The sequence below is a fragment of the Herpailurus yagouaroundi genome, unplaced genomic scaffold (assembly GCF_014898765.1).
Source record: "Herpailurus yagouaroundi ecotype Mexico unplaced genomic scaffold, PumYag 159, whole genome shotgun sequence".
Classification (NCBI taxonomy): Eukaryota; Metazoa; Chordata; class Mammalia; order Carnivora; family Felidae; genus Herpailurus; species Herpailurus yagouaroundi.
In genome coordinates this window covers 41275401-41300998 of record NW_024412400.1, presented here as the reverse complement: position 1 = coordinate 41300998, position 25598 = coordinate 41275401, and the positions used below count along the sequence as shown (strand labels likewise).

The 25598-nt window shown below is 35.3% G+C and overlaps 1 protein-coding gene across 2 annotated transcripts in view; it reads left to right on the top strand.

The window, feature by feature from the left end:
• The window catches only part of PLOD2 (procollagen-lysine,2-oxoglutarate 5-dioxygenase 2), a 101236-nt gene that overhangs the window by 65792 nt on the left and 9846 nt on the right, over positions 1-25598 (top strand). For both annotated transcript variants that reach the window (XM_040480410.1, XM_040480409.1), the window contains exons 7-12: positions 53-150; positions 6818-6919; positions 10229-10354; positions 12005-12126; positions 17546-17650; positions 23566-23691. In XM_040480410.1, coding sequence (XP_040336344.1) covers positions 53-150; positions 6818-6919; positions 10229-10354; positions 12005-12126; positions 17546-17650; positions 23566-23691 — 679 coding nt within the window. The remainder of the gene's footprint in view (positions 1-52; positions 151-6817; positions 6920-10228; positions 10355-12004; positions 12127-17545; positions 17651-23565; positions 23692-25598) is intronic.

Sequence of the window (25598 nt, the reverse complement as noted above, 5' to 3'; positions counted from 1 at the left end):
ACACACATTTTAAATGACTAAAATCTGTTTTTTTTTTTCCTTTTTAACCCAGATGAAGTTGTTTTAAAATTTGAAAATGGCAAAGCCAGAGCTAAGAATGTATTTTATGAAACATTACCAGTGGCACTTAATGGAAACGGACCCACCAAGGTGAGTCACAGGGACTTTTCCCTGTTTCCTTACTACAGAGCAGTAGGTAGGGTGTCATCTTCTTCTCCCCCCTCCTTTACCTTCTCCTCCTTCTACCCCTCTTTTTTAGTATCTTTAAGAGTCTCTATTTTTAGTGCTAGCAATCTACCGGCTCCATCTTTACACTGTGTATTATGTGGTTTCCTTCAGATCAATCAAATGATGATTTTTCTTGAGCAAAGTGACACATTACTGTTTAAGAATAGCAGCGAACTTGAGGATGAGCCATATTTTCCTCATACAGGATATCCTATCTGAATAGGAGATGCCGAGGTCCTTAACTCACCATTTTCTGAGTTAACAACTCTGTTAAAGATTGAGGTGTCACTGTGTGGCTGGAAGCTTCTTCTTGCACTTATTTTAATACCGAGGTTGATGGGTTATAGTTGAGAAAGACATATTGCGACTAATGAAATTTTAGATGCTTTTCAGGTAGACATCATTGAGCTTGCCGAGAAGGTTATTGACTGCAAAATGTTTAGATAAGTTTGAGATACAGATGTGTGCTTGAAACAGTGTTCCGAGAAACCGAGATGCCTAGTTTGTAAGTACCTAGAAAAGAGATGAACAGATGTGCACTGTGGGAAGAGGGGATGGGGAGATGTCCTCTGCTGTTTCAGAGGATTGAGTAGTGTGAATTCCAGTAAAAGCTATATGCATGGGAAGCAGGGCAAGGGAAAGCTCACACTGGCAGCTTGTTCAGGCTCAAAATGGAAGAAGAAGATTCCTCTTCCCCTCTAGTTAATCTTTACAACTTGCGTATTGTCCCATTCCAGCCCTCCTGCAGTCTGGCTGGGGGCACTCCTTTCTCTGTCTTGTATCACTTTCCCAGATCTATCCTCTCCTACTCGTTAGCAATGTAAAGACCCTCAAGTCTTTCCCATCTTAAAACAAAGCCAAGGCAGCACAAACTAAACCATCCTCCTCAATCCTTTTGCCTTCGAGCCTGCCTGCCTTTTTCCTCCCCTTCACAGCCACACACTTTAAAGTAGAGACAACTTACTGCCACCTCTGTTCCTCTTCCCACCACACCAAGAAATGCTCCTGCCAAGGTCTGTTGTGACATCCTCTTTAGCCCTCATTTTACTTGACTCAGAGATAACATTTGACCATGTTGATCCCATTTGGTCCTACTTGAAATAAACGCTCTTTCCCTTTGCACCATTCTCTGCTGGTTTGTCTACTGATTTTCTGGCCTCTTAAATCTCTCTCTTTTTCTTTTTTTTAAATACACATTAAAAAAAAAAAAAAAAACTAAGACATCGTATGGGTGGGGTAGCTCAAGGGTGGTGGGAGCCATCTTTTTCCTTTCTTGTTTTAATTAAGTGTTCCATAGGTATCTCTCAGAGACACCTTTCTTTTCTACACAAATTCTTGGTTAATTTGCTTCCTTCCTATGTCAGCCAATCCTCTTGTGATGCTGATGATTTTCAAATCCTTGCTCTAGCTCCTGTATCTTTCTCAAGCTCCAGGTCTGAATACCCAGTTGGTAGCTTTGTGTATCATATGAAGACCTGAACTCAAGACCTTCAGCTCTGCCTCCTCTTTTGTCCAGCTGGTTCATGGGAACGTGGGTCTTGTTTTGGCTCTAGGTGCTTCCCACTCCCAACCCAAGAGCTGTTTTTTTCTGATTCCTGTACGTGGTGGTTTGTCTAATTTTCTCAGTGCCAATGACAGCTTCCTTAGTTCAGGCCACCTGCACCCTGCCACCCCTAGCCAGCCACCCACCAGAAGCCTGGAACCTAGGGCATTGTGCTGAAGCAGAAAGTCAGTCACATCAGTCACCTGTATAATGCCCTCTGTAGACTTAGGTGTAAAGAGCCAAATTCTCACCTTGCCTTGTAAAACTCCTTTTAAAATTTCACTCCTGGTTTAGTGATCACCAGTCCATTCTTCCATCTACTTCCCCACTCCTGACACTACAGATATCTACATGAACATTTCTCATACTCATTCTCTCCCTCTTTCTCTCCCCCCCACTCCTACGTACTGAATTCCTTTGAACTTTGAACCCTGGAATCCTTTGCCCCTAATCCCACTTGCTCTACCCACCTTCTAAATCCTCTTCATCTTGTAGACATCAGCTTAGTCTTTACTTCTCAGATCTCCTTTATGCTTTCTATAGTATTTGGAACTTTGTCCATCACAATACCTAATACCACACAATAGACAGGTTTGGATTTACTTTTTTTATTTTTTTTTTTTTTTTTTGTCTCTCTTACTTACTGGGCCTTTAGCCTAGGAATTATAGAAACCATACCTATCCTGTTTACTTTTTGTTTCCGCAGGCTCCAGCACGTATCTAGCATATATTAACCTTTCAGTAAATGTCGGAATTTATAAACAATCTAATGACCTAGCATTATTCTTGGGAGTGGTAAGGCAGATTATTTTTTGGCAGGGCAAAAAAAGTCATAAAACTGACGTGGATCCCTGTAACTTTTTCTTAAGCAGATAAATGGACATCTTTTGTCTATGAAGCGTCCTTTGCAATACGTGTGTGTGCGTACGTGTTTGTACGTGTGCATGCACACAGTGTCTATTTTAGCCCTCTGTCTGATATCCTTGGTGCCATTCAGACAAGGGCTTGTTCAACCAGACATCTCCTATAACCACATAGGGTGCTGTTTCTTCTTGGTAATTTTCTAAATCAAATGTAAATGTCTTTAAAGAGGGGGCATGGCCCTGAGCGTTAAGCTTTTGTGGGCAAGCCCTGATGTTCAGTGGTTGTGACGTCATCACCAGTTTCTCCTGAATTCTCGGGATGATACTGCCTAAAGTTTTACAGAGTGACTAATTTAGGACCTCTCATGAGAAAAGGAGCCCTAATCCTTAGTCCGTATAGAAAGACCTGTTTTAGGTCTTCTAAGAAACATTCTCAGTTTGGGCTGTCACAGTTTCTGGAATTTCAAGCAGTGTGATGATCCTATATTTTCTCTGACATGATCCTATCTGGTCTACCTTCCTGTGATTCTATTTGACAACAAAGAATGAAGCAAGTTTTTTATTATAAAAATTCAACTTGTGATAACATAAACCTTTGAGAAAAGATTATGTAAAAATTGAGAAAAGATTATATTTAATAATATTATGTTAAAGTTAAAGGCACATGAATGTATTACATTTTCCCCTGTGTCCAGGCTAATGGGAAAGAAAGCAGATTATTCTCTAGATAGAATTTTTAAACCATCGTTAAAGGCAAAAGGATATTTTCTATGAATTTTTATAAGTTTATTTTACTTACTATTTTATTTAGTTAAGGGGTGATTATAATGCCAGTGGCTTTGAACCATAACAATGACCTAACTGATAATATTTAAGCCATTTTTTTCATTTAAAAATATATGCATAATCTAGAAATGATAAATTATTTTTAATGTGTTTACAGACCAAAGTTATTAAAGTTAATTTCTCTAAATCTCATGCTGTTAGTAAGAGTAATTTTTAAATTATAAGTAGTTTAGGGGCGCCTGGGTGGCTCAGTCGGTTAAGCATCTGACTTCAGCTCAGGTCGTGATCTCATGGTTCGTGAGTTCGAGCCCCATGTTGGGCTCTGTGCTGACAGCTCAGAGCCTGGAGCCTGCTTCAGATTCTGTGTCTCCCTCTCTCTTTGCCCCTCCCCAGCTTGGACTCTTCTCTCTCTCTCTCTCTCAAAAATAAATAAACACTAAAAAAAAAATTATAAGTAGCTTAAAAAATCAATTATAATCTCACTAGCCCTTGATACTGTTTTATTCATGATTGCTTTCAGGTTTTTTTGTCTTTTTAGTCTATATCTGTGAGCATTTATACTTTTCATTTATTTTCATAATGATATGTAAATAATTTTGTGTTTCTTAAGTAACATTTTATTTACAATATATTTCTGTATTCTACATACTTATTTTCTCACTTGGCTAGATACACACAATCTAATACTAATAAATTTTTAGACAGAAACTATGATTTCCGGCTTGAAGCTTTACTTTTTATTCTGGAAGCTCATTTATTGTTTGTAACACATTAAAAGATGCTTACTTTAACACCTAACCTTTTCTTTTACATATCAGATAATATACCTGTTAAGGTAATCATGACATTGGTGGTAGTTTTATACAAGCTAAAATTGAACAGAAGATCAGATCACCTAATTTGCATGTGAAAACAAACATTTCTGAAACTAATTTGATTTACAATAAAAATAGGGATGTTAATTCTGTACATAAAAACACCAATTAAATGCTTGGGTCACTATGACCTTGAATAATTGGATGATTTGGGAAAATGAAAGAAAGAAAGAAAAGATTTGGTTGGAAAAGTTTCTCTGCCAATGAAATGACATCATTTCTGGAAACATTTTGATATTGTGAAAGAAGGATCAGGAAAGTACTACCACCTAGTAGCTGGGGACTGCCTGGAACAGCCTAACTACATAAACAGTTTTCTGCACTTTCCAAAGCTGCCAGCATAAATGTCTGCAGATTTTAATGAAGAAAACAGATGTAAATGGAAGGTGGGGGTTGGTGATGGATAACTTCTGCCTGTGTGGTGAGCGATCCAAAAGAGAAAGGTTTCCAGTCAAAAGTAACGTTTTTAAAATATCTTAATTATCTATGAAAATTAAATTGAGGTAAGGAGTAGAATGTGGAAAGGTTACAAAATAAAGTTTTAATTCTGAAAACTAAAAGTAATACCTTTTATGCTCTAACCTTTGAAAAGATATTGATCATTTTCATATTCACATAAGGGTTCTAATAGACTGATCAATAATTCATGAAATAAATATTTAATTTTTATGAGATTTCTGAGATGAGGAAAGTGCCAGTCTTTACACAGAGATGGGGCTTTTAGATATGGCCAACTATGGGGGATTTTTTTTCTCCCTTTAAAGAAAAACTCTTTTCCAGGACATTTTAAAAAAGTTATATTTTCCTCTAGCCTTAAATTTCTTAAAATTTCTTTTAGAAATCATATTTAGGACAGGATCCATTTTCACATGAATCTGTTTTCTTCCTTCAAAACCATATTATTGTATGGAATATGAATGTTTAACGTTTGCATTTGTAATTTGACAACAGTAATTTTTTTTTTTGCGCTAGAGGCACCTTAAAATGACCACATTGACTCTTGAAATGTCATTAATGAATTTCATAAGTACATGTTTCCTGCCTTGTAATTTGTTTCCTGAATTATCATGTAGTTCAAAAGAGATGTGAATGAATTACTTTCGATGTCTTATGACTGTAATCTACAAATTGAATGTAACTATATCTACAGTATCTGCATAGTACAAAGATTTTCCCATTGCAATTAATACTGTATCATTTCAACATTTGTTTTAGTACAGTAGAGATATTTAGATGGCATCCCATATATTTGAGAGGAATCTGGTAAAATGGTACTAATTACCTCATCTATTCTGCACCATAAGATCTTTCAGGGACTTAGGAAGCTAGAAAAATCCAGTAGGCACTTCTGTACACTTTTGGCCATCATACTTAATGTATTGACACATTTCCCTTTTGAGTTCATCTTACCTATAAGTAAATCCGCACAAGTTTCCTGAAAATGTTTACATTCTGGGGATACTCAAGATTTGTTTGAGGGCTCAGAGCATATTTTAGTGTATTTATGTCTCTCCTCCATCTACCTTCCCTCACTTTCTTCTTCAGCCAAAACACACAAAGGGACTTAGATTTTACAGGTGAAATGATCTCCAATGATGCCTAAGGGCAGAGGGAGAAAAGTTAAAAAGGAGATGCCCTGAGTGACCTAAAAGGGGTAGCAGAGGGCGGGGGTGGGGGGGGGTGGGGGGAGAAAAGCAGTAGTGTACTTAAGTTTACTGTTAATAATTGTGGGGTGGCAGTGATTAGGGCCTTGTTGTAGATCTGTTTTAAACTGCAGACTTTCTTTTCCTGAAGTCAGTGCCCCCCGAACCACTGCCCAGAAGCCTAGTTTATGGTAGGTAGCATGGTTTCCTGGAAGAGGTTAGTGCTTTTCGGTGATAAAGTATATATAAAACTTGTTTTGAGTGGCGATCGTCTGGCACTGCCCCATTCACCATAGGTGTCTGCCCTGGGCCTTTAAACATATATTATCTTTTTTTTTTTTTTAATATTTTATTTATTTTTGAGACAGAGAGAGACAGAGCATGAACGGGGGAGGGGCAGAGAGAGAGGGAGACACAGAATCGGAAGCAGGCTCCAGGCTCCAAGCCATCAGCCTAGAGCCCGATGCGGCGCCCCTAAACATATATGTCTTATTACTAAATTACTATTCATGTGACTGTTCTCATTAGTGTTGTTTTTGGTAAGTCTCATTAGCTCAATTAAATCTCTGTGTTTCATTATTTACATATTTCTTTAATTGTGTCTCATCTGGTATTGTTTCTTACATAATGAAATACAATGACCTTTATGATTTATAATGCAGTTTTTGGCATTTCTAGACAAAGTTTGCCCTGGTTTTATGACTCATTGTCTGGAATGAATTTAGTTCAGTATAAACCTCTAGGTCTTACATATTAGTAGAACTATTAAAGAATATACCTAATGCAGAAGACCTGCTTTGAAGTTAGATGTTTATAGAATGAAAGCACATTGATGGGAGAGGCTTACTTTCTTTAATACAGTTTTCCTTCATTTACTAGATTCTCCTGAATTATTTTGGAAACTATGTACCTAATGCATGGACACAGGATAATGGCTGCACTCTTTGTGACTTGGATACAATTGACTTGTCTACAGTAGATGTGAGTGGAAATGTGTGAGATGTCAGGAAGTGCAGTGATTTGTTGAAAGAACATTAGCTTATAGTTTTGATATATGGTAGATAATGCATTTATAAGGCTAAAACAGGATGACACAGAAAATTGCTAGAGTTTTGTATTTCTGAACTGTTTTTGAGAGTAAAACTGGCTAGTAATTGATCCCAATAAAAGCTTGGTTGTTAATATTTAATATTAATCTTATTATGATTGGCTGCCCTTGTTTTTAGTCTGCCAACTTAGTCAAAGCATCGAGGAAAAAAATGCTTCAGCATTTGTATTGACTAATATTATCTGTGCTTGATTTTTAAATTTGATGAGTTAAAAAAATAGTATATGATTATATAACTAAGAATTGTTTTAAGTATTTTGCATAAAATACTCCAACTAGACTTCACAAAATCTCTTAAGTAGGTGGTGCTGTTGACACAGTTTTACAAATGAAAAACTGAGGGGCACACAGATTAAGTAACTTGCTTAAGGGCACACAGTTTTTTTAGGCGTTGAAGGTGGGATTTGGATTTAGGCAGCCCGGCCCTAGACCCTGTGTTCTTGACCACTGCAATTTTGCCTAGATGTCATATACACATCATGTGCCAGACACAATGCTACTTATAGGCACGTTCCATAGAGAATTATAACTGGTTTGAGGGTAAAGGAGCAATTAGAAATAATATTTATCTGTAGAACATTTGCGTTCTTCTTCTGTCATCCACCAGAGCAGTTTCAGTGTATTCTATAGTAACGTATTCCTTCCAAAAAATTGCTCTCGTAACTTAGAAAACTGCTATTACATATATGAGCAGTCGGGTTCTAGGGACGATTTTGGCACTAAGGCTGATTCTTTCCTTCCTTCATCATCGGTTTATGGAGTGTCTGCGGCATGCCACCTAAGTGGAACCAACATAAGGAAAAGCAAAATTCCCAGTAATGTAGTTCTTGCAACTCCGGACCCAAGCAAATATAAAATGCTCTCACTGTGTAGAACCGAAGCCCCTGAATTTAAGTACTTTCTATGCTTATCACCGTCTGAAAGGAGGACAAAGAGTAACTTGTGCATATATAGGAGCTTCTGAATAGAGCCTTACTTTCCTCGCAAATAAGACTTTTGGGCCGGTCTCTCAGATAACAGACCGAATGTTTCCTATCCGGAAAGAATGCCAGAATATTGTTGAATGAAGCTGCCTCATGATGTTTAAAAACTCAACCTGACCTTTTCTGCAGAAAGTAGTGTTGTCCTTTGGAGGGAGGGTTAATGCTTTTTATCCGTTCGGTCTCCTTTTACATAAACTTTCTGGTACAAAGATAGAAAAATATTTACTTTAAAATTTTCTATCTTATCACTATTAGTTTTTGCATATAGGAGTAAATCACTTATTTCTTAAACTCTTTTGTCTGACAGACTGATAAAATATGTTAGAAAGGAAAGCTATTATATTTTGCCAGACAGATTTTTTACATGTTTTACATATTAGTTACTATGCAATAAGGATATAAAAATTAAAATTATATGGGTCGTTCTCAGGCCTACCATACTCTTGGATGTGGGCCGTAGGTAAGGTTCTTTATATATAAAGAAAGGGAGGGTTAAATGAAACTTTATACATATATAAATGATATTTATATTTATAAATTGTATATACATATGCAGTGCTAAGCCTTCGGTGTTAACTGTTGTATTATCATTAGTATATAAAGCCAACTTGGATGGATAATGAAATTGTAGCATGTTGAAACCCAGGTCTTTACCTGTTAATTATGTGTTCTGAGTTGCTCAACTTCTCTAAATCCCATTTTCCTCATGTGTTATTTGGAATAATAAATAACTTCTAAGGTTATTATGAAATGTAAATGAAATGTATTATATCATTTGATAAGGGACAGTTGTGATCTACTTTTCACTTATTTCCTCTATTAAATTGAGAACTCCCAGAGGGTAGATATTTTGTCTTTAGTTGTTTGGATTTTTTTATTCAATGATAAATATTTGGGTGAGTGAATGAATTTATAAAGAAGTAGAACAGTGTGCAAGGTATATACTTCAGTGCAAACAAATATTAACTTATAATCCAGATAACAGAAATATATGAGGCATCATGTGTGAAAAGATGGGAAATGAGGTACCTCATTCAGCACTTAACATATGATATTTCTAAAAAACTTTAATCCTTAAATTCAGGTTTTAAGACATGTTTATTTTTAATTTTCTTAATTTTTTCAAATGTTTATTTATATTTTGAGAGAGAGAGAGAGAGAGACAGAGCACAAGCAGGGGAGGGGCAGAGAGAGAGGGAGACAGAATCCAAAGCAAGCTCCAGGCTCCAAGCATTCAGCAGAGAGCCTGATGTGGGGATTGAACTCACAAGCTGTGAGATCATGACCTGAGCAGAAGTCGGACGCCCAACTGACTGAGCCATCCAGCTGCCTCAAGACATGTTTAAAAAAGGCATTATAAAGAAATCTTTCATATAGTTTTGGTAATAACACTATTACATGGTCATTTACTTATGTTTCTGTCTTCCCCAACATTTGTAAATTTTTCAAGACAGGAACTTTCACTCTTTGTCCTAAATGTTGCTTATCACAAGGACTGACAAATATAAAGAGTATTTCAAAATTTTCATGCAATGGATGAAAGATAAACTATCCTATAATGCATACCCAAACAGGTTTTTGAAAATCTATAAAAATAGAACAAGGTAAACTATAGTTTTCTCGTGTATAATAATGAAGCAAAATAAAGTGCTGTCCATAAAATGAGATTAAAGGAAATATTCAAGGATAGAAATAAAGGCTCAAGAACTCCATGGTTGCTTTATTTGAGCTACAAATTAAATGCGGGACTTCCAAGCCATGGAAACCAAAAGAGAAACACAATTAGCGTTATGGCTTCTTAGATGAAGATGTCAAAATAGATTCAGAACTGAAGGACATTTCTTTAAAGACTATCATAAAGGAAGCACTGAATAATAGAGTAAGCAATATCCTTTATTACATCCATGTAGTAAATAGGATAGTGAGTTTCCTCTTCACACCTAAGTCATAATGCCAATATGTGATTGAGTAAAATCACTTTGATGGAGGCCATAAGATTGTATTTTACATGTTAGCGAATTGCCATGAGTCAATTCAGATTTAGCAGATTATATTGAAATGATATTGCCGGTATATTTTATGTTGTACTGATTAAGAATTAAGATTAATATTGATTAAGATTAAGAATTAAGAATAAATAAAATTAAGAATAAATCCAAAATAATAATAATTTGTTTTCATGTTTGCCGTAAAACAAAGGTCCATCCAAATGTAACAATAGGCGTTTTTATTGAACAACCAACCCCTTTCCTACCTCGATTTCTGGACATATTGTTGACACTGGATTACCCAAAAGAAGCACTTAAACTCTTTATTCATAATAAAGTAAGTATTTGAGCAATGAATATTTTATGTGAAAATTGTTTTTTATCTTCTTTGGAAATACGTGTTATTATTTACTTATATAAATTTAGTGGGGAATTTTTGGAGTAATTACTGTCCTGCTTATGTCGAACCTAAAGATTTTAGAATCTGGAAACTATCATAATATTGGAATGAGCCACGTGAAACTCAGTTTTGTAGATCAAAAATGGTTGAATATCAGCTCATTTCATATGGCTCAACTTACTATATATGTGAAGAAATGTCAAAGGTCCTTGTATTCCTTGCCTTTGGGTTTTATGGAATTTTCTTTTATGGAACTGGTCATTAAATTGTTTGCAGCTTAAGCTAATACCATAGCATCAGAACTTGAAATCGCTTCCAGATATAGTATTGTTTTGATTAATCACACAATGGCATGCTCTCCCCCAAAGGATTTTGATACTGTCATTTCCTCCAAAAATATACAGAACCTCCCCAACCCTCCCACATGTAATCTAAACTTAAAGACCCTTTTCTCAGAATTTTCCCATATATTTGTCTCTTTCCTGTTAAAACAATTGACACTTAACATATTCTAGAAAAATGCAATAGGTGTGAAGTATACTGTTTTCTCCCTTTTGTCCTAACGCTTTTGGTTTAATATTGTTCTTTCTTCCTAACGTTCATGTCAGTTTATCATTTGCCTTTTCCAGGGAATATTTTAAATTCATAGAAAAAGTTTCATAGCTAAAAAAAGTTTAGAAGGGTGAATCGTTGAGCATTTGCTCTGTAAAATGCATTGTAATGTATTTATATACATTAAAGTGTTTTGTTTTTATGTATTGTGTCTTTTATTTAGGTCTTCTTCCTTTTGTAGGACCTTCTTAATGGCAAAGGATTTTGCCTCCCCCCCCCTTTTTTATATATAAAATGAACTCTGTGTAGCTTTTATGCTTTATAAGTAGTTTTAACAAGCTGTGGAAAGCTTTCAAAAATACTTAGTGAGACTTGATACATAAAAAGCTCTGAAATGCTCTAATGTTGGATTATCTGTGTTAGATAATCTTATCTAAATTTTAGCATAGTTGAATCACACTAATCTGATGACTTATATGTTGATAATTTTCCCATTATATTTTCTTATTGATAAAATTTTGTTAAACTTTACCTTCTTTTTGTAAAAACACAGTTTCATATGTGACCACTAATTTTTCTCTCTGGCTTTAAAGAGTATTAAAATATTTATTTTATAAAATATGATTGTATTTATAACTTAGATTAATATCTATTACGTTTAGTAGGCATTTTTATGGATATTTTAAAGCACATGTCTAAGATTCTCAGGCCACAAACCATTTTCCTTCAAGTTAGAGCATTTTATAGCAGCCAGGATTTAAATATTTATTCGAGGACCTGTCTAGGAGTGGACGTCAGAAGAATTTTGAAGTATCTTCTATTGAAAAAAATATTGCTATGTATCTACTTTAGATTTTTCATGTGATATTGAAATTGAATTTGTTTAATATAGGTTATCATTTCATCTGTAATTGAGGAAATAATGTGAATTGTGGAATTGACAACTTTGAATGGGATGCCATCCCTATGTATGAACACTTCAGTCATCCTATTGTCATTTTGGCACTAATTTTTGACTTTTAAAATATGTTACAGGAAGTTTATCATGAAAAGGACATCAAGGTATTTTTTGATAAAGCTAAACATGAAATCAGTACTATAAAAATAGTAGGACCAGAAGAAAACCTAAGTCAAGCCGAAGCCAGAAACATGGGAATGTATGTTTTTTTGTTTTCTGTTTTCCTAATAAATCCCTATGCCTACTCCTTTTATAGGCTGGTCAATAATCACCTGTTTCTCTATCTCTACTACCAAACTTGATAGCAAGGACCAGACTATGACTTTCTTGTTCTTTGCTATATTTCCAGTGGCTAGCATAATGCTTGGTATATAACAGATGGTTATAATGTATGCTTGTCAAATGAATGAATAAATGATGAATAATGAATGAATGGAAATAAATGAGAAATAGTCTCTGCCCTCAAGGAGCCCACAGTTTAGTGGACATTAACGATACAGGTGCAATTATCTTTAACAAAAGTGAATGGAAGAAGTAGTAATTGAGGATGCAAAGTACTAAGAAAAGGAAAAGGAGAAATTACTTTCAACAGGCAAAATTGGTGAAGATACTTTAAAGAAGATGGCATTGCAGTGAGCCCTTAATAAAATATTAACTATCATATTAGATGATGATGATAGTATTCAGATGATAGTAACTACTATATATGAGTAATTAATTTGTATGATAGTAACTACTATATATGAGTGCTTATACTGTGTGAGGCATTGTGGTAAATACCTTGCATGTAGTATCTTATTTATTCCTTTCAATAACCTATGAATTGGTTCTTTTTATTTTCAGTCTCTAGACAAGGAAACAGAGAGGTTAAATATGTTAAGCAAGTCTGCCCAGCCAGCTAGTGGAGGAGCTAGAAGTCTTCATGGGCAGGAACTGTGTCCCATTTTTCTTTAAGTCTCAGTGCCTAGCACAGGGCCTGGCACAAAGTAGTAATTCATCAGCACTAATCAAATTAAACTACCAAGAGCTAATGTACAGCATGATGATTATAGCTCATAATTCAGTATCACATAGTTGAATGCTGCTGAGAAAGTAGATCTAAAATGACCTCACAACAAAAGAGAAATGGTTACTGTGTGATGGGATGTAGGTCATAGCTAAGGCTATGGTCAAAATCATTTTGCAATATATAAAAGTATCAAATCAACACATTGTCTGCCTTATGCTTATACAATGATAAGTGTCCATTATATCTCAATAAACCTAGGAAAAAATGAAACAGAACAGAAAGTTTTCAAATGAAACAATGGGAAGACAGAATTTCAAAAAGCTGAAAAGCAATCCTTGACTGTGATAGGGTCAGAAACAGGCCATGTCCTTTTTTATTTTTTTTTAATTTTTAAATTTTTAAAATTTTTTATATTTTAATTATTTAATTTAATTTTATTAAATTTATTGTCAAATTAGTTTCCATACAATACCCAGTGCTCATCCCAAAAGATGCTCCCTTCAATGCCCATCACCTACTCTGGCCCCCCCCCCCCCCCCCCTCAACCCTCAGTTTGTTCTCAGTTTTAAGAGTCTCTTATGCTTTGGCTCTCTCTCCCACTCTAACCTCTTTTTTTTTCTTTCTTTTCCTTCCCCTCCCCCATGGGTTTCTGTTAAGTTTCTCAGGATCCACATAAGAGTGAAAACATATGGTATCTGTCTTTCTCTGTATGGCTTATTTCACTTAGCATCACACTCTCCAGTTCCATCCACGTTGCTACAAAGAGCCATATTTCATTCTTTCTCATTGCCACGTAGCACTCCATTGTGTATATAAACCACAATTTCTTTATCCATTCATCAGTTGATGGACATTTAGGCTCTTTCCATAATTTGGCTATTATTGAGAGTGCTGCTATAAACATTGGGGTACAAGTGCCCCTATGCATCAGTACTCCTGTATCCCTTGAGTAAATCCCTAGCAGTGCTACTGCTGGGTCATAGGGTAGGTCTATTTTTATTTTTTTTGAGGAACCTCCACACTGTTTTCCAGAGCGGCTGCACCAATTTGCATTCCCACCAACAGTGCAAGAGGGTTCCCGTTTCTCCACATCCTCTCCAGCATCTGTAGTCTCCTGATTTGTTCATTTTGGCCACTCTGACTGGCATGAGGTGATATCTGAGTGTGGTTTTGATTTGTATTTCCCTGATGAGGAGTGACGTTGAGCATCTTTTCATGTGCCTGTTGGTCGTCTGGATGTCTTCTTTAGAGAAGTGTCTATTCATGTTTTCTGCCCATTTCTTCACTGGATTATTTGTTTTTTGAGTGTGGAGTTTGGTGAGCTCTTTATAGATTTTGGATACTAGCTCTTTGTCCGATATGTCATTTGCAAATATCCTTTCCCATTCCATTGGTTGCCTTTTAGTTTTGTTGGTTGTTTCCTTTGCTGTGCAGAAGTTTTTATCTTCATGAGGTCCCAGTAGTTCATTTTTGCTTTTAATTCCCTTGCCTTTGGGGATGTGTCAAGTAAGAAATGTATGTTTTAATCAATTTAAGTTAAACAATTTCTACTAAAGAAGCTTAAAGAAAAACAACTTTTCTTCAAAATTAGTATCCTAAACTTGGGTGTCTCTACTGTCTTGTGTACATGTCTGTTTGTGTATGTTCATGAGCACACCTCGAATGTTAGACTCTATCTGTGTTTGTGTGTATTTATGTGTAAAAGCCAATGGATATTATATATAGAGAGAGATGGAAAGATATATTATGGGTAAGGGTCAACATATTTAATCAGACTATTATCTGGACTTTAGATCAAGATTTTTAAAATTACTCAGACAGGTCTTCCTGGCTGGATCAGTCAGAAGAGTATGTGACCCCTGACCTCTGGGTTGTGAGTTACAGCCCCACATTGGGGGTAGAGATTAATTAAAATAAGAAATAAAAAAGTGATTCAGACAAATGAATAGTATGACTGATATAACAGTGATTTAGATGTTGACTATCTGAAGGTTTGCGTGGTAAAAATGTGTGTTTCAGACTGAAAAAGGTATTCCTCCTTTCTAGTCACCGAATGATCTAGATAATACTATAACCCTCAGAAGAAATTTTTTAGGTCCTTTGTTTAGCCCCTTTAATACTGCAGATTGCAATTTTACTAGTAAAATTCTGATAATAATAAAAACAATGATTTCTCCGTGAATGTTGATTAGATATGCCAGCAGTGGGTTAAGTCCTGCTGAGAAAAAGGTGAATCTTGTGCTGTGGAAGCTCAGAGCTCAGAGTGCTGGATAGTGCCTGATGTGGGAGTAAAGGGATAGGCAGGAAAGCAAGCCTCAGAAAGACCAAACTGATGGTTTCATAGTTTGTTCACTGGAGAATACCTTGGATCCAAATTCAGAACTTATTTTTATTTATTTATTTTTTTAAATATACTCTGTTGTGTCTGGCTTCTTTGGCTCAGCACAGTGTTCTCTCATTCACTCATGTCATTGTAGTTATTAGCAGTTCATTCCTTTTCATCGCTAATATTCTATCATATGAATATACCACAAGTGCATTTTCCACTTGCTTGTTGCTAGACATTAGGTCATGTCCAGTTTAGAGCCATTTGAATAAGATTGTTAATGAAGATTCCTTATAAGAGGTGTATATGTGTATGTGGACCTATTTGGCTTTAGTATGTTTTGGGAAAATATGAAGGAGTAGACTAACTAGGACATAGGGTTAGAGTAGATGTATGTTTAATTTTATAAGAATCGACTGAATAGTCCTCCAAGATAGTTGTACCATCGTACGCACCTGGCAGCAATGTAACAGACCTCTGTCTGCTCCACATTTGTCAACAGTTGATATTGCCCATCTTTTTTATTTTAGCCACTTTATTGTGTATCTTATTGCAATTGTAATTTAATTCCCTGAAGACTAATTCATATGTCTTCATTTGTGGAGTATCTATTTACATCTTTTTGTGCATTTTCATTTACATTGGGTTGTCTTTTTTGTTATTAATTTGTAGGAGTTCATTATATAATCTGTCTAGAAGAGGGTTGTATGGGTGTGTGTCTATGTGTACGATGTTTTGTGAATATGCGTTTCATCTTAGTGCTGTCTTTTGATGAGAAGAAATGTGAATTTCAATAAAATTCCATTTCTCTCTTTTTTTCTTTGATGCTTTGTGCTTATTGAATTTATTTTCTATTTAAGAAGTCTTTCTTATTCCAATGTCATGAAACTATTCTTTGGAATTTTTCTTTTATAAGCTTTATTGTTTTAGCATTTATGTTTAAGATGTTTCAATCTACAGTTCATTCTGAATATATTTTTGTGTTTGGAGTGAAGTAGAGGTCAAATTTTATTCTTTACAAATGAAATTCCAGTTGTTTCATCACCCTTTTTTTATTTTAAGGTTTTTCTTTTCCTATTTAGTTGACTTGGCTTTGTCAAAAATCAATTAGCTGAATATTTATGAGTGACTGTGAACTCTTTTCTGTTTCATTGATCTTAGACCAATGCCACACTTTATTACCAGGGATTTATATTAATCTTGAAATCAAGTAGAAAACTTCCTTCAATTTTTTTTCTAAAATAATTTTGGCTGTTTTGTTTTTATTTTATTTATTTCATTTATTTAATTGAGATATAATTCACTTATAACATACTAGCTTTAGATGTACTACATAATGATTCATTATTTGTATACACTGTGAAATGATGACCACCATAAGTCTGTAGTTACCATCCGTCACCATACATAGTTACAAAATTTAAAGAAAATTTTCTCTAATTTTTTGCACAATTTTAGCAAAGTTTCATGTCTGCTGTCCTATATGACAGTTGCTTAGAAACAAATGTGGTATAAGGATACATACTGACAGTAGCAGAAAGTGAGGACTAGGATTAACAGTGAAGGAGAGGAGCTTGAAAGCAGAGAGCCCCAAATATAAAAACCATAATACTTGAAAGCATTTCACGTGTATAACAAGTAGCTCCTTCTTTGTTGTTCCTGACACTACCTGACACTACTTTGTTGCTACAGACACTACCAAGAAGAACATATATCATAGTCCATGACCCCTGATAATAAGCAGGGGAGTAGATACCTTAGAATTCCATGCAAATCAAGATTAAAAATTATTGATACCTAAAGAGTTATACATTTGTATCTCCAAATATACTTAAAATTAAGTTGTTGGATAAGCAAGATTTTGCACTGTGTGTGTGTGTGTGTGTGTGTGCGCGCGCGCACGTGTGCAGAAAGCATTTTGATTTGTGGAAAAAGTTTTTGATAAATACATGGAGATAAATTGTGTTTCCTTTTCAGAGAGGACTAAATACTAAATTCTAAATTGTCATTCTGAATGGATATTTTATGTCTTAAATCTTTTAGTGGCTTGAAAATGTATTTCACTTAACCTAAAATTTTTGGTGTTGATCTACATATGGATATGTATGTTGACAAACTATTTTGCAATTTAAGACAATATTTATCCCTTTGGACATTGTCTAACTATTTTAATTAGAAAAAAATATGTGAGAGAAACCTTATTTTATATATAAGCTTTATGTTGACATTTTCTAACCAGCAAATATATATTTTATCTAATTATTATTTCCTTTTCAATGTTAGGGATTTTTGCCGTCAGGATGAAAGCTGTGATTATTATTTCAGTATCGATGCAGATGTTGTTTTGACAAATCCAAGGACCTTAAAAATTTTGATTGAACAAAACAGGTACTACATAAAATTCATGTCGATTTATTTAAAGTGACAATCATTTTCTGTGTCTATGTGGGCACACTATACTTATCTGTGTTTAGTGAATTGAGGGGAATCATATGAAGTTATTTTCTATACCTTATAACCTTCAATTCTGATTAGTTTTCTTTTATTTATTATTTTTTTTAAATTTTTTTTTTTCAACGTTTATTTATTTTGGGGACAGAGAGAGACAGAGCATGAACGGGGGAGGGGCAGAGAGAGAGGGAGACACAGAATCGGAAACAGGCTCTAGGCTCTGAGCCATCAGCCCAGAGCCTGACGCGGGGCTCGAACTCACGGACCGCGAGATCGTGGCCTGGCTGAAGTCGGACGCTTAACCGACTGCGCCACCCAGGCGCCCCTGATTAGTTTTCTTTTAAAGGAGTCAAAAAGAAAACAACTTGATGAAAATTAGAAGTATTTAATATTAGTTACAATCACAAATGCAATGTTTATCAATTATAGTTGGACTATTTTTCTGTTTAAAGCTAGATGGAATTATGATCTATTTGGAAAATTTGGAACTTTTTTTCTCTGTAGGTATTGTTAAATTAGAATTCATAAAACCTATGATCTTTTGAAAAGTTATTGCAGAGATCTAAGTTCTTAGAATTTGAAAAAAAATTTCAGAGATCTGTGATTTTATTTAGTATTGAACTAATAATTATTACTCAGCAGTACCTATTTTTATTTAACTGAAGTGTGAAAAAGACACCATCTATACCAGCTTATAATGATATTAATCATTATTTATTATATTACTCCTATTCCTATTAATACTTATTAATCCTCTTATCAATAGAATAGCATACCTTTAATATGTGCTCATTAAATGACCTGTATTGTTTTTAAGTGTGTTTATATATATTAACACAGTATGTGCTTATTAAATGACCAGTATTGGGGCGCCTGGGTGGCGCAGCCGGTTAAGCGTCCGACTTCAGCCAGGTCACGATCTCACGGTCCGTGAGTTCGAGCCCCGCATCGGGCTCTGGGCTGCTGGCTCAGAGCCTGGAGCCTGTTTCCGATTCTGTGTCTCCCTCTCTCTCTGCCCCTCCCCCGTTCATGCTCTGTCTCTCTGTCCCCAAAATAAATAAACGTTGAAAAAAAAAATTAAAAAAAAAAATTAAATGACCAGTATTGTTTTTAAGTATGTTTATATATATGAACACAATTAGCAAATAGAATGGCTAACAGTGAAATGTTAGAATTACTGTTTTTATTTTGCTTAGTAAAATATATAAGAAATCTGTTATGCTATTCTAACCTACTCTATATGTAATATAATTTGCCAATTTGAGAATTTAGTTATTACTTCAAAATCCAAGATCTCTTAGTATTAATCTCTATATACAGCCCCACTGTATATCTAGCAATAGATGCTTATCTATCTAAGATAACTATCTATAAGTTACAAGTAATTTTCAAAATGTATGAATAAGGATTTGGAAATAAGGCAAGGAAAAGCATTTAGGTTATCCTAGAGATAAGGGAAGGGCTATAGTTGTAATTTGTAACTCTTAAAACCTAGTGGAATTCAGTAATATTATCTTGAATTTGTAGTGTTAATTGCCTCTTAACTTTGATTTAAATTCAATATTATGGAATACACATTTTAAAAATAATCTTTGTATGTTTTTACTATATATGACACTTTTGTAGGTACTTACTATTCTTTTAGTGAACTATTTAATGACTTTATACTATGGATTAAGCATATATCCCCTTTAATATTAACCTAATGTTTTTAACCTTGTAACAAATAAAATTACCTCATAAGTAACTCAGCTGCCATCTGGGGCCATTGTTCTTGAAGTGCCAGTAAAACTCAGGATATTTCTCCAATTCCATAAATTTCTGTTACTGATCAAAGGTTTTGGTTTGTATGACATTTGTGGTTCTTGCTCCTGTATCCAAACATGTAATTTTCAGAAAAAAATTTACATCTACCAAAAATGTTGTGAGATTTAGTAGACTGAAGGTTAGAGGGACGGGGATGGGTCACATCTTAGAGCATGTGGCTTTCTAGCATCTCATCAGCTCTTTTCCCTTTCCTCTTCCTATCTCTGCCATTTACTGCCTTGCTCCAAATTTTACTCCTTCAGTAATATCGTGTAATTCAGCATCCCCTAGCTGCTATCCTGATACAGGAGTCCCCATTATCCATAGAGGATATGTTCCAAGACCCCAGTGGATTCCTGAAACCGCAGATAGTACCAATCGCTATGCATACTATGTTTTTTCCTATATATACATACCTACGTAAAAATTTAATTTCTTTTTTTTTTTTTTTAATTTTTTTTTTCAACATTTATTTATTTTTGGGACAGAGAGAGACAGAGCATGAACGGGCGAGGGGCAGAGAGAGAGGGAGACACAGAATCGGAAACAGGCTCCAGGCTCTGAGCCATCAGCCCAGAGCCTGATGCGGGGCTCGAACTCACAGACCGCGAGATCGTGACCTGGCTGAAGTCGGACGCTTAACCGACTGCGCCACCCAGGCGCCCCAAAAATTTAATTTCTAAATCAGTCACAGTAAGAGATTAATGACCATAATAAAATAGAACAATTATAACAAAATGCTATAATAAAAATAAAATATGTGAATGAGGCCTCTCTCTCTCAAAATATCTTCCTTTTCTGTACTCACCCTTCTTGTGATGATGTGAGATGATAAAATGCCAGCTCATGAGATGAAGTGAGGTGAATGACGCAGGCAGTGTGATGTAGCATTAGGCTTCTATTGATCTGATGATTCACCGTAAGGAGTATCATCTGCTTCTGGACCATGGTTGACCCCGGGATAATTGAAACCATGGAAAGTGAAACCATGGGTAAGGGGGCCTACTGTATTTCAATACTCAAAAATATTGAGGCACACTGCAGACAGAGTTTGATTTCCATTTCTTTGCCCAGCCTTCTTTGGGAGGCAGCTGGGATTATAAATTACAAGATTTTTTAAATATATATTTGATCTTGTCAGTTATTACCTTTGAATGATTTCTTTTTTTTACCATTGAATTATTTCTTAAATCAACATAATATATGTTCTTAAATCAACACAATATATCTAATGTTGTAGATATTCTAAACAAAACAGAATATAAGTGTTTTTGGTTAACATTTCATTTTAAAAGGAACCAGGAAAAATAAACCAAAATAACCATTTTGTATGATATGTCTTTATAGACTGTGTTTCACTTTTCTGTGAGTAAGAGAAAGGGCACACCTGGTCTTCTCAAGACTGGAGTGTTATGAAATAGTTTTTTTGTTGAGAATACCTGGTTCATAAACTTCCTCATGGAGGCGTTGTGTGAGGTTTTCTTTTTTTTCTTTTTTCCTTTTTGTAAATTTAAATGTTAGTTAACGTAAAGTGCAATATTGGTTTCAAGAGTAGAATTTAGTGATTCATCACTTATGTACAACACCAACTGCTCATCCCAACAAGTGCCCTCCTTAGTACCCATCACCCATCTAGCCCATTTCCCACCCACCTCCCTCCATCAACCCATTGGTGTTTCTCCATCATTAAGAGTCTCTTGTGGTTTGCTTTTGTCTTCTCTTACCCCTACCCTTCCCATACGTTCATCTGTTTTGTTTCTTAAATTCTACATATGAGTGAAATCCTGTATTATTTATCTTTCTCTGACTTATTTCACTTAGCACAATATACTCTAGCTCCATCCCCATCGTTGCAAATGCCAAGATTTCATTTTTTGATGGCTGACTAATCTTCCATTCTTTTTTTAAATTTAAAATATATTTTTAAGTTTATTTATTTTGACAGAGAGAGAAAGCACAAGCAGGGGAGGGGCAGAGAGAGAGGGAGAGAATTTCAAGCAGGTTCCTTGCTGTCAACTCAAGAGCCTGATGCAGGGCTCGATCTCATGAAGTGTAAGATCATGACCTGAGCTGAAATCAAGAGTCAGATGCTTAACCAACTGAGACACACAGGTACCCCAGTAATATTCCATTCTCACACCATACACAAAAATAAATGCAAAATGGCTTATGAAAGACCTCAGCGTGAGACAGGAAACAATCAAATCCTAGAGGAGAACACAGCCACCAACTTCTTTGACCTTGGCCCCAGCAACTTCTTACTAGACACGTTGCCAAAGACAAGGGAAACAAAAGCAAATATGACCTATTGGGACCTTATCAACATAAAAAGCTTCTGCACAGTGAAGGAAACAATCCACAAAACTAGAAGGTAGCCTATGGAATGGGAAAAGATATTTGCAAACGACATATCTGATAAAGCGTTAGTGTCCAAAATCTGTAAAGAACTTACCAAACTAACTCCTGAATAACAAACAACTCAGTTAAGAAATGGGCATAACACATGAATAGACACTTTTCCAAAGAAGACATCTAGATGGCTAACAGACATAGGAAAAGATGCTCAGTATCACTCATTTTCAGGGAACTACAAATAAACCACAATGATATATGACCTCTCACCTGTCAGAATGGCTAAAATCAATAACACAAGAAACAATAGGTGTTGACAAGGATGGGGACGAAGGGAAACCCTCTTACACTGTTGGTGGGAATGCAACCTGGTGCAGCCACTCTCAAGAACAGTATGGAGGTTTCTAAATAAACTAAAAATAAAACTACTCTATGATCCAGCAATTGCACTCTTAGTTATTCACCCAAAGGACACAAAAGTACAGATTCGAAGGGTGCATGCAGCACAAAGTTTATAGCAGCATTATCAACAATGGCCAAACTATGGAGAGAGTCCAAATATCCATCAACTGTTGAATGGATAAAGACGTGTGAGATTTTCGTAAAAACTGACACCACCAGGGGTGCTTGGGTGGCTTCGTCAGTTAAGCTTCCACCTGACTCTTGGTTTTGGCTCGGGTCATGATCTCACATTTCTTGAGAGACAGCCTCACATCAGGGTCTGCACTGATAGCGCAGAGCCTGCTTGGGATTTTCTCTCTACCTCTCTCTCTCTGTCCTTCCCCTTTGTGCATCCTCTCTCTGTCTCTCAAAATAAACTTAAAAAAAAATGGCCACTACTATAGTTCATTTCATTTTAAAAGTAATTCTAGAGCAGCTTCGGATTTTGTTACCTCATTTGGAAAGTGTTAACACATTATAAATTAGATTTTCCTAAGAAAAATGTGACTTATTTTGAATTTGTAATATGTGCTTTTCTCAAAGGGACTACTTTCCTGGTAGGTAGTCAGATCGAGTGCTATGGCAATTACCACCTATTTTGTTTTTTACAGTAGTTGAAGGACCAGAAGAATGTTCAGTGTTGCCAGGTTAGCACAACCCATTTTATAAGTTATAAAAAAAATTAAAAAAGAAACATACTTTAAAGTGATTCAGGACTTAACTTTAGGAAAACTGGCATATTTATAAAAATCTAACCTCATCTTTATTCATTTTTTCACTCAACAAATATTTATTGAATAATTGAATACGCCAGGGACTATTATGTCTTCTCAATGACGGTGAAAATATTTGATTTCATTTAGCATAATTTCTGAACTACTTAACATAATTAAATAATGGAAGTAGTTTGACTTATTTTAAAAGTCATTTTTAGACTTTCATTAGCATTTTCAATTTTTCTTTTTTGTTACTTGTTTTAAGAAAATTAGTGTGCTTAAGAAAAAGTGGAAAGAAATTCTCGTTTTTCTTTTATTTTTTTCTTCATTTCTTATTTATTTTTATTTAATTTTTAGTTCGTTAACTTACAGTGCAATATTGGTTTCAGGAGTAGAATTCAGTGTTTTGGACTTACCATGTGTGTATTAAGTGAACTTTAGTGTTTTGGTGTCATGCTAAGCCCAAAACACACAATTCAGCGGTAACTTAAGTATAAATAATTTCTTGGATTTGCTTTTCTCTCACGCTGTCTTTAGAAAGATCATTGCCCCTCTTGTAACTCGTCATGGAAAACTGTGGTCCAACTTCTGGGGAGCTTTGAGTCCTGATGGATACTATGCTCGATCGGAAGATTATGTAGATATTGTTCAAGGGAATAGAGTGTAAGTTACTTGATCTACTCTTTTACTGTAAAAGTGCCATAATCTCAAAATGTGGTCTTGTTAACATTACCTGAATTTTTATTCCTCTTTTCTTTGTGATTAATGGAAATTTGAAAACCTGGAATCCTGAAATACTAGTGTAAAACTAATATTAAAAGAATCTGTTTTTGAAATTCTAAATCTTCACAAGAACAAACTTACTGCTGTGGGAAATGTAGGAGACACTACATGGTTAATAGGGGCAGCCAGAGATAGCTGTCGGAGGAGTAGTAGTATTTAGTTCGAAGTTTACAAAAGGAATTTTGTTTAGCTGATTTTTCTAGCGCCCAGGATGAAAATTTACAAGTAAACCAACAAAAACAATACCAAAGGCCATAACTTTCCAACATTTCCTACTGCAAGAGTTTTGTGTGAAATAGGTAGTATTCTACTTTAAAGATCACTTTCTTCACTAATATCTGGTTTCCATTTCTAGAGTTTGAAAAGAATATGCTTGCTACAAAGTGTGTGCATGATTGATACCTGTTTCAGAGACAACAGTTGGTATTTTTTAGACTAAAAAATATCACAAATGTAATAGTGTGGTTTTGCTAAGGTAAGATAGAGAGGCATGTTATCTTTTATTTTTTCTACAGATGATGGACCAGAGGCCATCTTAACTGAGTGTTAAGGGCTTTGCCTAATTTCTCAGATGCATCCACCCACTTAAAAGCGAAAACATTCTTTCATGAGTAGATATACGTGCCCCTAAATTTAGAGTAAAAAACCCCACACATTTATTGTTGAACAGTTGAATATGAAAAAGATGTTTTGCTTGTGAAAATAGTAATAAATTTGAATAATACAAAAATGCTAAAAGCTTTTGTTAGCTGTGGTTAAGGAGCATGATAGCTGAGAAAACACTATTCAGATCATATACTATTGTTTCAAAGTACTTTTATTGTCTCTCTGAGGATTTGTATAGACCAAATGCCTTATACTATCTGTGGGTATAGCAGAAATAAGGGCTCACAGAAGTGGAATAGAGAATTTATGTTTCATTTAAGTTGCTTTAGGCACTGGTGATATTTTGTGCAGCTTCCTGTCACTGTTGTTTAAAGTGTAAGAAAAAGAATATGGGAGAGGCTTTTGATCTAGTTAATACAAGAATGCACTTCATGGCCAAAAGCTACATGAAGGAATGACATCTTATGACATGTACACATGTAAGGCTGTGTGTGTGTGTGTGTGTGTGTGTGTGTGTGTGTGTGTTTCTTCAAAACTGAGACACTGCCTACTCTGCCAGTGATAAATTTCTGAAATCAGATGACACATTGTATATTTTTATGGCTGTTTCCTTTGAGGCTCATCTAGCAAGACTAAGTGAAATCATATTCCTTTTAATATCTAACTACATTTCCTTGGTCAAGGTCTTTCCTTTTTGTTCTCTGAAAGCAACAGGCATATGCCTTCAGGCGAAACCTTACTTGCTGTTCTTAGGAAATGAGTCATGTTCAGAATGAGAAGACAAATGTGGGGAAGAATAAAGGGCAAAATAGTGTCTCTCAACACTCATGTACTTCTAGCTATATTTTTTCTTATCTTCTCTTTCTACAGAAATTTGAGTTGGCTTAGTGAATTTCCAGAGAATATATTTTAGGAAAATTTTAGGTTGTATTCAGTGGTGTGCTGGTGAATGCATAACAACTGGATCTTGGGGTTGAGGGATGCCCTGATTTGTAGTGTTTGCCAGTTTCTGTGATGTAAATGCTCCTGCCATGGCTGATTTCAGGCTTCCAACATGAAGTCACTGAGTCTAGGCTTGGGAAGTGAAGCTAAGTGTTCTGGGAGCCAGTGTGAGCTGGTTGCAGTACACCATAGTGTGTGTGTGTGTGTGTGTGTGTGTGTGTGTGTGTGTGTGTGTGTGT